Source organism: Notamacropus eugenii, chromosome 1 (assembly GCF_028372415.1).
Source record: "Notamacropus eugenii isolate mMacEug1 chromosome 1, mMacEug1.pri_v2, whole genome shotgun sequence".
In the NCBI taxonomy this organism is placed as follows: Eukaryota; Metazoa; Chordata; class Mammalia; order Diprotodontia; family Macropodidae; genus Notamacropus; species Notamacropus eugenii.
In genome coordinates this window covers 759,471,689-759,484,584 of record NC_092872.1, presented here as the reverse complement: position 1 = coordinate 759,484,584, position 12,896 = coordinate 759,471,689, and the positions used below count along the sequence as shown (strand labels likewise).

At 49.2% G+C, this 12,896-nt stretch overlaps 1 protein-coding gene across 2 annotated transcripts in view; it reads right to left on the bottom strand.

The window, feature by feature from the left end:
- Positions 1 to 2,758, bottom strand: part of TDRD15 (tudor domain containing 15) — a 38,752-nt gene extending 35,994 nt beyond the window's left edge. The window contains exon 1 of one of the 2 annotated variants that reach the window (XM_072650002.1): positions 2,559 to 2,758. In XM_072650002.1, coding sequence (XP_072506103.1) covers positions 2,559 to 2,654 — 96 coding nt within the window. In that variant the 5' untranslated portion in view covers positions 2,655 to 2,758. Of the gene's footprint in view, positions 1 to 1,352; positions 1,570 to 2,558 lie in introns of those variants that run through there. The other variant, XM_072650033.1, reaches the window with a different exon arrangement.
- Between the last annotated feature and the right edge of the window lie 10,138 nt (positions 2,759 to 12,896).

Sequence of the window (12,896 nt, the reverse complement as noted above, 5' to 3'; positions counted from 1 at the left end):
TGTTCCCATCCGCCCATTCCACCTAGGGTGGTTTTCACATGCTTGGGATAGCCCTCCTAACTTACCCAATGGTTTGAAGCCTGTGCATAGTACATATGCACATAGTAGGTGCATAATAAATGCTTGTCAACTTGGTTTAACAAAAACAGCAACCAAGGAACCATAAATTGCAAAATACATTATTCCATGAAAAAACAAACAGAAAAATAACAACCCGAGGTGCCATTAAGAGGTTTCTTTCTAAAAGTCCCCAAAGAGACAAGGCTGAAAGGAGAGTTTAAATGGAAGAATGGATCAGCAGGAAGAGGCCTCTGCCACTGGGAACCAAATGACTCACAAGACTCCGCCCCCACTCTACTACACTCCACTGCGGGATGGATGGTGGGTGCAAGGCTGGGAAGGAAGAAGAGAGGGGGGAAGGCAGAACCTGCCCTGTCCAGTCAGTGATGAAAATGGCTCCCGAGGTCTTACAGGACCACAGGCAAGCTGGAGAAAGGGGAGGAGGAAATCTCAGGCAGCTGGTGGGAGGGAATTCATTCAGAAAAAGGGGGATGGGGGGATGGCCCAGAAGGGCAGGAGCACAAGGACACCTGGCAAATGGAGGAAAGGATAATAGGAAGGGGAACTGCCCGATGAGAGACAAGGAACATTTCTAACATGGGACACTACCTCTATTCCAAGTGGATAGAGTGCTGGCCCTGCAGTTGGGAAGCCTCGAGTTCAAATCTAGCCCCAGACACATACCAGTTGTGTGATCCCCAGCAAGTTGCTTCACCTGTCTGCCTCGATTTCCCCATATGTAAAACGGAGATCATAATAGCATGTATCAGGGTTGTTGTGAGGATTAACTAAGAGAATATTTGTAAATTACTAAGCAAAGGGAAGTTCACAATAGGTTTCTTAAAAGATTTAATTCCATGGAGAATACAGAGAGCAAAGAATAAATGCATGTAAGAACCCTGCCTCAAAGAATAAAAGTCTCGAATAGACAAGAAAGGAAGAAAAAGAATGAAGAGAATGAGGAAAGGATATCCTTTTTTAGAAAAAAAAAAGGGCGGGGGGAAATTGGGGAAAATGAACAAATTGAAGGGAGAAGAGGGATTTTTCTTGACCATGAGGGGAAAAGGAGAATTAAAAGAAGCAAGAAAATGGAATTAATAAATTAAACAAAATTCCAAAACCAGAGAAACTGTGATAAAAAGGGAGCGGGGGGGGGGGGGGGGGGGGGGGGGGGTACAGGTGGAGGGGGTTGGGGGGGAGCCTATAGGCATAGGATGGCCTTAAAGTAGATTAACCAAAGATACAGGCAAGGACAAACCACCACCACCACCAAAATCCTGATTGTACTTAACGGTAGTAGGTGGACTCTGACTCTCCCTGGGGGTCTCTCCATCGGGGAGGCCCCTTCCGCTCCTGGGGCCCAGCTTACTCCCTAGAAAGGAGTGGCAGCAGATGACCTCAGAGCCCCTCCCTGGACCTGCTCAGGCTTCGGAAGCTCTGGGGAAGGAGTGGGGGGTCCTTAATCCCTGTGGGCCTCCACCCAGCCCACGGGACATTCAGGTAAGAGGAAAAGCACCTGGCAGGACCCTGGGAGCCTACTCCAGCTGAGCCAGGCCTTCCCAGGCTCCCCTGGGCCATGAAGAGGGGGAGGGGGAAGGGAGTCATTGTTCTGAGGATGCCCAGGTGTGTGCCCTCCCCAGCAGGTACTCTCTGTATCACATTACTATCCTCCAATCACTAAAATCCAAGAAAGTGCAGAAAGGCCTTCTACACACTGAAAAACTGAGGCTCCCACAGGGAAGGGACCTGCCCCCATAAGCCTGGGGCTCCTTCTAGGCACAAGCCCCTTTCAAACACCATTCCAATTCAAGTCCACAAAAGCTAAGAGCCTGCTGGGTGGGTCACCCACCAGTGGCTCAAGATTTTACCAACAGGGGGAAGTGAAGGGAGCACCTGAATGCAAATAACCCTGCTGGGGAGGATGGAACTCGAGGTGGGGAGAAGAAGGCCTGGGGAGGAGGAGATGGCTTTGGAGATGAGGAAGGAGGAAGAATCAAGGGAAAGGACCCTGTCAGGTCACATGGGGCCAAAGTCATAGAAAAAGGTCGAGGCCAAGTTTTAGCCCAATTCAACAACCAGGCAGGGCCCTCAGTTTCTGTAATGCTAAGTAAGAAGAGAGGCCCTGGCAGCCTCTCACAAAGGAGGCTTAGGAAAGGGGGTGGAGTGTGCAAGTCCCCCCAAGGTCAAATGGAGTCCTGGCAGTCATGGCCCCCACCTCCAGGGACACACACACACATCTCTTACTTTCTCTGTCTCACTCAGGTGAGCTCACTTCTGCTGACCCTAGACCCACAATTCCAAGAGTTGTGACCCCTCTCTACATCACTGGTCCCAAGAGCAGCCTGGAGAAGCCTGAGGACACCTTCTCAGAGTCTCTGGCCTCTGGGGCTGGCCAACAGCCATTCTTCCCCTCACCCAGCTTCTGGAAGGCTCTCCCCCTCATCTCTGCCTCCTGGCTTCCTTCAGGTCCCAGCTCACAGCTACCTTAATTCTAGTACCTTCCCTCTGGGGGTTGTCTTCAGTTTATCCTGGTTCGTTTCCCCAGTAGATTGGCATCTCTTCAAGCAGGAACTGTCTTCTGCCCTTCTTTGCATCCCCAGAGCTTGGCACAGGGTTGGCCATGGGGTATATGGCAGCTAGGGGACAGACACAATGTCCCAACTGCTGATTCTGGGGTCAGGAAGATTCCAGGTCGAATCCTGCCTCAGATACCATTTGCCTAGTTTCCTCACCTATAATAATAGCATTATTTACCTCCTAGGGTGGTTGTGAGGATCAAAGGATATAATAAATGTTTGTAAATCACTTGGCAAACCTTCAAGGGGCCCTTCCTCCCCACCCCCTTCCCATGTGAATGCCAATTCAACCTCTTGGCGTTCTAGGCTCAGTGCCAGGTGCTGAGGTGAGGCAAGATGACAGGACTTTTATTAAGGGGGCATTATGGCCCGCAGACACTGGACTGAGCTGGGGGCACACAAGCCACGGAATGCAGCAGTAAATTTCCCTAGAGTCATGAAGACGAGCAGGGGCTACTGAAGGTTGGGGGAGGACCCTAGGAGGAAGTCAGCCACAGGAGAAGCATGAGATGATAAGACACAAGTGGGAAAGTGGGATGGCTGCTCTCCAGGAAAGCTATGGAAGAGAGGTTTATCCCAATATAATAATGGTTAACATTTATATGGCACTTACTACATATAGATGTAGAAATTAAGGCAGACAGAGGTGAAATGACTTGCCCAAGGTCACACAGCTAATGAACTCTGAGGCTGCACTCCCTGGTTGCCTCAAAATTTGGTTTTTTAAAACCTTCCTACCTTTCTAGTCTTCTTAGACCTTGCTCCACCCCACCCACTCCAGGGACATTGGCCTCCAGACTGTTCAGCATTCCACCTCTCTGTCTCTTCTTCCTCACCTTCCCTCCTCCCACCCCCACCTCTCCGGGCCTCTTCAAGACTGGGGGGGAGGGTGGGGTCATGGGGGCCAGGAAGTACCTGCCTCCCAGGGCTGTTGTGACGATTAAATAAGATCTGTAAAGTGCTTAGCCCAGGGCCCAGCACGAAGTAGGTGCTACCTAAATGCTTCTCCCCTCCCCCCACTAGATAAATGCTTAGTAGAATAATAATGATATTATTGTTATTATAAATGCTCCTTGACTGACTGACTGAGATTCAGCGATTCTAGTGTGGACTTAAGGGAGCAGCCCAGAGTGAGAAAGGTCCTGAGGAGGGGACAAGGAAAGAATTGTTTGGACTTGGAAGCCAGTGAGCCCTGGGTTCTAATCCCCTCTCTAAGCTTCCCCATTTGGAAAATGACAAGACAAGGACTAGATAGCGGCTTCCCAAGTGTTGTGAAGCTCACAGGAGATATTTGTAAATATTTATCATCTATTGTCATTAGTAATTATTATGGCAATTGTCCAGGTAAGAGGGGAGACGCTGTGAGCAAATCCGCTGGCTAGGACCTGGCCTAGCATGAGGATGAAGGGGCCTATGGAGTGAACAAAAGGGAAGTGACCAAGGGAAAGCTCAGGGGTGGAACCTGGGGGACTGGGAAGACGGTGGTGCCCACGATGCCAGCAGGTGGCAGTGCCAGTCAAGGAATACATCAATTTGTACAGCTATCTAAAATGCATTTTGGTTGAATCATTGAACATTCAGGGGGCACAGAGTGTAGAGCACTGAGCCTGGAGTCAGGATGACTTGAATTCAAATTCCATCCCAGACATTTACCAAGTGTGCCAAGCAGGGCAAGTCACTTTACTTCTGTTTACCTCAGTTTGCCCATCAGTAAGATGGGGATAATAAGAGCATCTACCAACCAAAGCTGTCGTGAGGATCAGATGAGCCTTTTGAGGAAAGCTCCTTCCAAACCTTAATACGCCATATAAATGCTAGCTCTTGTTATGATTCATACTAAGATGATTATGATTATGGCCTTTTTGCTTCTGTGCATCCTGAGCACAACAAGGTGAAATGAGGAATGTCTCTGAAATGAGGTTCCTGTTCCGGTTTGGGCAAAGAAGCCAACGCTGCCAGGTGTTCAAGGTGAAAGCCTCACTCCTTCCCTTCCCTTCACTGTAGGTGACCACCCCCCTTTATCATATGATGTCCTTTATTATGAAAATGTTAACATTGACGAAGTTCACATCCTCCAGAGATTAAAACGAAAACAACCAATCTGCGCACATTCATTCATTCAATAAGCATTTATTACACATCTACTACACACTTGACACTGTGCTATGTAGAGTCCCTTCCCTCAGGGAGCTTATAGTCTAAATTAAGCTATTGTTTATAGACTGCCTAAAATCGAATGATTCTTAGTGCCCTCAGTGGCCATTCTCTTTTTTTCTGGGTGGCCTTGCCCAAGATTCACCTAGTGGCCACCTCCAGAGGTGTGCCTCTTCATGCTTGGAGCAGCACATGTAGTTTGTCCCCAGGATGTCCCTAGAAGCATGGGAGACAGCCTGCTGGAGTCCAGGCTCCGTGGGCAGAGCCTTCCAAGAGCTGGTTACCTCCAGGGTATTAGAAGGGGGGTTGTTGTGGCTTCCAGAGTAGACATCTTAAACTAACAGAACTCATTATCTTCCCCGCTCAACTTCTTTCCACTCCTATGTTCCCTGTTACTGTTGAAGGCATCCCCATCCCCCCAGTCTCTCAGGCTCCAACCTAGAAGTCATCCAAACTCCTCCCTCTCTCACCACCCAACTCCCCTCCCCCACCCAATATGGTACCAAAATCTAACAATTTCACTTTTGCAGCATCTCTTGTTGATTTCACCTCTGAAACATCGCTTGTCAGTTTCACCTCTCTAGCATCTCTTGTCAATCTCATCACTAGCATCTCTGGATTTCACTTCTGCAGCATCTCTTGGATAAGTTCCCTTCTTTCTTCTGACCCCTTCCCCTCTCTGGTGCTTCACACCTGGACTATTACAATCACAGTTGCAGGGTCTGCCTACCTGAGTTTCTCCCCACTCCAGTCCTTTCTCTACTCAGACACTAGATCAATTTTCCTAAAGTGCAGGGATAGTCATGTTATCTTCCTACTCGGTAAATTCCTATGACTCCCTATGACTTCCAGGATCAAATACAGAATTGTCTTTGACTTTTAAAGCCCTCCATAACCTAGAAGCATGTTACCTTTCCAGTCTTCTTATGTCTCATTTCCTTCCACCTTCCCTGCTATCCAGTAATTCCAGCCTTGTTTCTTGGGTTCCTCAAACACCAACTCCATTTCTGATTCTGGTTGTTTGGCCTGGCTGTCCCCCATGGCTGAACTTCTCCTTTTCTTCTTCTTGGCCTCCTAGCTTCCTAAAGGTAAAATCCCACCTTCTACAAAAAGGTGTCTCCTTAATACTGATGCCTTCTCTCTAAGATAATCCCCATTTGATCCTGTCATCTGCATGTTGTTTTCTCCATTAGACTGTAAACTCCCTGAAACTGGGTCTTTTGCCCTTCTTTGTATCCCCAGAACTTAGTACAGTGCCTATCGGTAATAGGTACTTAATAAATGCTTGTTGACTATAAGGTCTCCAGTGGAGTTCCCCAGATCTGCCGTGTTTAATACTTTTATCAGTGACAGAGACAAAGACTTAGATTGCCTGATCCTCAGATATGCAGAGTTCAGCACACAGGGTGGCGTCACTAAGCCAGTGGATGAGTCAGATAAAGATTGGATATGGGATGGCTGCTGAGGCTCCTTCCAGTTCTGTCATCTGTGATTCACTCTCCCCCCAACCCCCTTTTGAAGCTTCTATGAGCTGGGAACTGAGATCACTCAGTTTATTCAAATTATGCCTAAAGTAAGACGTAATAGCCCGGGAGGGATGACTTAGAGACTCTTTAAGGACCCGAGTGAGTGTTCCTGCCCGGACTTTGGCCCAGCAATCTCTACTGTTCAAAGGCTACTTTGACTTCCTTATTCTCGGTCATGCTCCCCAGGGCTGAGGATAGCACATATGAAGCAGTCCTTGATCCACAGTGCAGTCACTGAGACAGATCTTCATCAATAAAATGGAATTTCCCTCTTCAGTTTCTGTTTCTCAGCCACCTGTGTCATTGAATTGGATAAGAAGGCCATAAATTATTACCCATCAGTCAGGAGTGAAGGTTCATGCAGATAATTAGGCCCTCCTGCACCTTAGGTCATGTCTGTCTCAAAGGCTAGGCTGTGTGAGCAGTAGAAAAGTCTCTGGACTGGGAGCCTCAGTTTCCCTCTTTGTGAATTAACAAGGTTGCACTTTGGACTAGGTGACCTCCACAGGTCCCTTCTCACCTCAGGCTCAGAGCTGAGACTTCTACAGCCCTGAAAGGGGGTCCTAGAGCCTTGGTAACAGGCCTGAGAAGGCCATATTTCAGCCTCACAGGTGGCAACTGTGGAAAGGGGAGATATGTGAACCCTGAAATTCACTGGGCTCCCAGAAAGATGGGAGAGAGATCATGATGTGGGCCCAGCCCTAAAATGCAAAGATGACTGAATGTGTGGCCCATGGTGGGAGAAGCAGCCAGAGCCTGAGCCAGGGGACAGAGAACATTTCTTTCCTGGGATCCAGCCCAGGAAGGAGGGAGCGCCCCTTTACAAGCCCTGGCTTTGGGACCAGAGGGATAGTTCTTCCCTCTAACATCAACTGAATTGAGTGGAACTGAAAGTCATGGGATGGATGACATGAGGGATGATGGATGCTAGACTAGATGCCACAGAGACCTGAGTTCTGGTCCTGCCTCAGACAGTGACTGCTTCTGTTATCTACTTTCTCTGAGCCTTGGTTTCCTGATCTGTAAAGCGGAGATCAAGCAAGCAAGCACTTTTTAAGTGCCTCCCCTTCCCCAGGTGCTAGGGGTAAAAGACAAATGAAATCAGCCTTGCTCTCAGAGAGGGCGAATTCAGTCTGGGGAGACTGAATCAAGCACATGTGAAAACCCCACAGAGCTGCAGATTTTGAGAGCTGTCATCTAATCTAAGCCATCCCAGGCAATAGCTGCTGGGGGGAAGGGGTCAGTAAAACCCTCATGTCTTTCTGGCCCACCCCTCCCTCTGCCTCAAATTAACCCCAATGCAACACTCACCATGTGTCCCATGGATACTCTCCCTGTTCCCCTGCATGGCCTTGCTGCTACTGCCTATCCCCCCTCCTCCTCCTCCAGGCATGACATCTCTCTAATCTCAGGAATTGACTGGGCCCAGTCCCAGGCTTCAGGTATCATCTTCTGGCTGGGTAGCACTAGGCTTGATGTTTTCAGCCTTGAGTTGTTTTAATCCTACTTCCACTGACATTTCCAGAACCCCTTCAATGAGGCAGATTCCTCAGAGTTCTCCTGGGAATGGAGGGATCCCCCAACACTCAGCTGTCAGTGGGCCATGCAAACCCCAGGAGTCAGGACCAGATGCCAAGGGGCAGCTCTGGGCCATTCATCAGTTCTGCTGGGAAGTGGGAAGAAGGCGTCCAGGCCTGACAGCAGCTGCCCAGTGCAGTCACCCAGGGCCAGTGCTGGCTCGGGGAAGTCCTGGCAGGGAGTCTTCGGTGCTTAATGACCCCAGTCATCTAGAGTTGGGGAGTGCCAGGGCTTGACTTGCCCAGTCAATATGGGTCATGGTTGGCCAATCAGGGCTCTCGTTCTCTGGGCCTCTGAAGATGGTGTGGGAGTCAACTGTAGGCCTTGGGCCCAGAACTGAAGGCTCTCTAACCAGTAAGTGCCTTTGACTGACACTGGCCAGTCCCCGTTGGTCAAAAGAAAGTTACCTCCCTCCTTCCGCAGTGATTGAAAGGTGGGGGTTACTTGAAAAATTTTAGTTGCCGAGGGCCTTCTTTTCTCCAGCACATAGCGGACTGGCACTTTATCAATACTTGTCAATGGATTCATTGATGTAGGACTGGAGCTCTGGACAGAGATTAGGACTAGATATACAGACCAGGGAGTCATTTGTATAGGAATGATACTGGTAAAAAATCTCTGAGTGTCTGAGCCTGCTTTCCTACCTCCCCAAAAGCTCTGAGAGAGGTGTTGGATCCAGCACCTGGCTTCAAATCTGCCATTTTCTAGCCATGTGACATTGGGCAAGTACCATGGCCTCCCAGGATCTGGGTTTCCTCATCTTTCCAGAGAGGGGCCTGGATGAGAGTTCAGCTCTCAGTGTAGACTCTCCTGCTTCCATTGGAGCACTCAGTCCTCCTTCTCTTCCCTCCTCAAGCCCCCAGCAGCTCCCTTTCATCCTCCCCACCCTCTCAGGAGAAAGAAACCTAAGAAATCCATCCTTCCTTTCTTTGAGGAAGAACTGGCCCTTCTTTGCCAAGACAGCCCCTCAACCTGGCCCAAGATCCCACCTCTCCTCTCTCTCTCAAGAACTTGTTTTGATTCTACATTGTCTGTCTGTCTTGTCCCCCTTGCCTGCCCCCATCTTGCCACCTACAGACATGCTCACGTCCTTTAAAAGACCTCCTTGAACCTCTAGCCATTGGCTCAGCCATCTTCTCAAATGGTCATCCTCTATCTCTCCTCCTTTTCACTGTCAGACCAGTATCCTCCACTTCCTGACCTCCCCATCACTCCTCAAGGTCATGAATCTGAGCCCATCCCAAGACTTTAATTGCTCTCTGCTCTAGCAAAGGCTTCTCCCCCTCCTCTCCCACCCCCTCCCTCTCCTCTTCTTCCTTTCCCTCGTCCTCCCTGTTTTCCTTCTCCTCCCCCTTCCCCTCCCCTCAATTCTGTCAGAATTAATGCCAGGGATGTGAGCAGTCTTCACGGAAAGTGAGCGACATTAACTCCTAGGGTACTCAGCAGCTTGTCTCTGATATGGAAGAATGGCCCAGCCTTCAAGGGAAGCCTCTTGTTATGAGACCCCCCCAGCTGCAGGCCTTGTCTTTTCTGTCCTCGGTGGTAACAGAAGAGACAGAGACAAAGTTGATACTCAGTGTGTCTGACTAGAACATTGCGAGACGGTGGAGGCTGGGAGGCCAAGAAGCTTGGTCACCCCGCATGAGATCTGGCTGCTTCCTTCAGTCTCGGGTCAGCCCTGCTTTAAAGACCAGGTGGGAACAGGGAAGAGGGGTGGTGGACAAAGGGCAGCCAGCTAACCCACGACCTCTGACTTTGCCTTGACCACTAGGAGCATGTTTGCTGAATATTTAACAAACCCCAAGCAATTGATCTTCTTTCCAGAGGTCAGCTTGCTGGGCTGCTGTGCACTGCTTCCACTTACTCATTTGTTAGCTGCTTCTCTATCAGTTACTCAATAGATTTGACTAAGACTGGCTCAGAAAGTGCAGCTGTGAATTTTGGGGTTTTTCTTAGCATCTAAGAAGAAATTGGGACATGACAGGGTTAGGAGGAGCGAGGCCCTTTCTTTAATGGGGGAACCCCCATCCTGCACCCTGCCCCGACCCCTCCAGCACAGCCTAGTGCCCTGAATGCTTATCGAGTTACAGGACCATAAAGTTCGAGGGACCCTCCCTCTAAGGTTACCTGGGGCTAATCCTGCCTACAGCATTCCTGGCAAGGAGCCATCCCATCTCTTTGAAGAACTCACTACCTAGCAGGGCAGCTAGGCTCAGCTTGGAATGCCTCTGACTCTTCAGAAGGATTTCCTTCCACCAAGCCTGAATTCTCCTCTGTAACTTTGACCCATCATTCCTTGGTTTATCTTTGAGGATGAACAGGGTAAATCTCATCCCGCTTCCATCCCCAGGCTGTCCAGCTCCCTCTATCACGGACAGGGCCCAGCCAAGCAGTCAGCACCCGCAAGTGCTCAGTGAAGCCTAAATGGACTGCTAAGAGCAGAGAGAGAGAACACTGCGGAGGCGGTCAAGCCTCCGACCTTCCCCACTCCCATCGCTGACCTAACAGTAAAGTCAGCCACTGATCATCACTGATTAGGTACCAACGGTGTGCAAGGCATGGGGTGGGGGGGGCTGGCGGGGGGAGGATGAAGCGGGGGAGCTTACAAAGGCATCAGCCATTACAAAGACATTTACTAAATATCTGCCAGGCACTGGGGTGAAAATGAAGCAATCCATGCACTCAAGGAGCCTGATTCTACTGGGGAGACCATATGTGCACCTGTAAGTGGAACACAGAATGAGCCTCAGGTTGTCAGGGAGGGAGAAACAGGCCCTTCGGGGCCCTGGGAAAGGCTTAGCTTCTAAGGCAGTGCTGGAGGGCAGGATTCTGTGAAGGGGAACAGAAGGGAGTGCAGGGGTCTTCTGAGCCAACTGTGTGGCTAGGACAAAGGCATGCTGTGCTAAGCACTTCTACCAGGATTGTCTCATGTGATTCGCACAACAACCTGGGAAGGAGGTGCTCTTATTATCCCCATTTTATAGATGAGGAAACTGAGGAAAACCAAGGTGTTAAAAATTATCCAAGACAATCCCAAGGACTCATGATTGAAAATGCTAGGCACCTCCAGAGAGAGAACTGATGTCATCTGAATACAGACGGAAGCACACTATTTTTCACTTTCCTTTTTCTTTTTTGAGTTTTCTTACTGTCTCAGGGAGGAGGGAGGAGAGAGGGAAGGAGGGATAGATTTTAGAACTCAAAACTTTGAAAAAAACCACAAATTCAAAAATTGTTTTTACATGTAATTGGGAGAAAATAAAACATTATTTTAAAAATATGCCAAGCAGGTTAATTTCTGGGAAGACTTCTAAGAACTTATGCAAGGCTGATGGAATCCTAATAAAGCTGCACTCAGCCCCAATAGTCCATACGGGCCCTACTGAACAGCGGGCAGGTCCTCATTTAGCCACACCACAGGCCCCCATATTTAATCATAGGTCTCACTGAACATCAGGTCCACTGGCCCCTTCCCCCAACTCAATACCCTAACTTCCTCCTCTATTCCTCACTGCTCCCTAGAACAGCAGGGGTGTCTATGAACTCAGATTTCCACAGAACAGCGGCAGTGTCTGTGTGATGGGACCCCAGCCACTGCCTCTAGCTAACCACTGCCCCCAGACCCATTTCTCAGATTTCCCATAGAAACAGCAGGTGTGTCCATGCACTCAGCCACAACCACATCCATCTAGTCTCAGACAGGACCACCATACTCAGCCAATCAGAAAGCAGAAGCACCAAGAGGCCCATGCAGGATATGGACCCCAAAACAATGGAAGAGACTTTCCTTAAGTAGGCACCTGCACAGTAATAGTAAAATCTGTCCTTTAAGTAAATCCATGATGTAGAGAGGCTTGTTATAATATCATTATCATATATATATAAGGCCCCCACATGAGTTTTTCTGAATGCGTTATGGTGAATCGCATGCACAGTCCCACCAAAGCAGGGATGCCTCCTCCATTACTTAATCCCTTAACAAACCCCTCCTGCCTTTTTAATATTCATAATTTCATAATCATTACACTTACTAAGCTGCTGGCTCATCTTAGAACTCAGCCTGTTGGAGGCGTCATTCCCAATAAATGCCTATACTTGGATTAGAATCAGAGTTAATTCAGGACTATATCCCCCCCCAACAAACCATGAGCGCAGCAGAGGGACCAGAGGGGACCAGAGAACAATTGTACAAGGACAGCAATATTGTAAAGACAGAGGATGTTGGGAGGAGCCTCGCACCTCAGTGGGAGCAGAGCTTTCCATAAAGTCTCACACTCTTGCTGTGAATGGGGGAGAGTCCGGTGCAGCAGCTTCAGGACTGATTGTGGGGCCAGCTGAATGTGCCTCTTCAGGATCCAATGCTCCATTGACCTCTTGATTGAACCTTTATAGCAGTGACTTAGAGAAAGGCCCAGGCAGCACAGGGGTGACCAGGTTGGGCCACAGAGCTGACACACTGGGTGACCTCCAGCTCATGAGTCCAAAAGACTTCCTTGCCAGGAGGAAGCATCAGATCTAGCAAGATTTAAGAGGGACCAACGTAAAGTAAAGTTGTAAGCTTGGATGAATTTAAGTCAAGCTTACAAGTATAGGATGAGGGGAGAAGGGCTGGACCAGCTGGGAAGTTGAAAGGACTTTGAGTTAGCAAGTCAGGTCAGAAGACATTAATTAAACCCCTGCTGTGTACTGGGCCCTGTGCTAAGGGGCGCAAAGAAAGGCAAAAAACGATCCCATGCCCCCAATGCTTGCTATCTGATGAGGAAGAAAACAGGCCAAAGGTACAAAGAAGCCATAAAGGGCAGGTGAGGGCAGGGAAGGCACCAGCATTGAATGGGGCCAATGAAGGTGGGATTTGGGCTGAGCTTTGAGGGAAGCCAGGAAGCCTGGAGGAGAAGGGGGCCAGGGAAGAGGCAGACAGGAAAGCAGTCAGGAGATCAGTGTCTTTTCTGAGGAACCACAAGAGGCCAGAATTACTGGATCATCAAGTACAAGGAGAAACGTA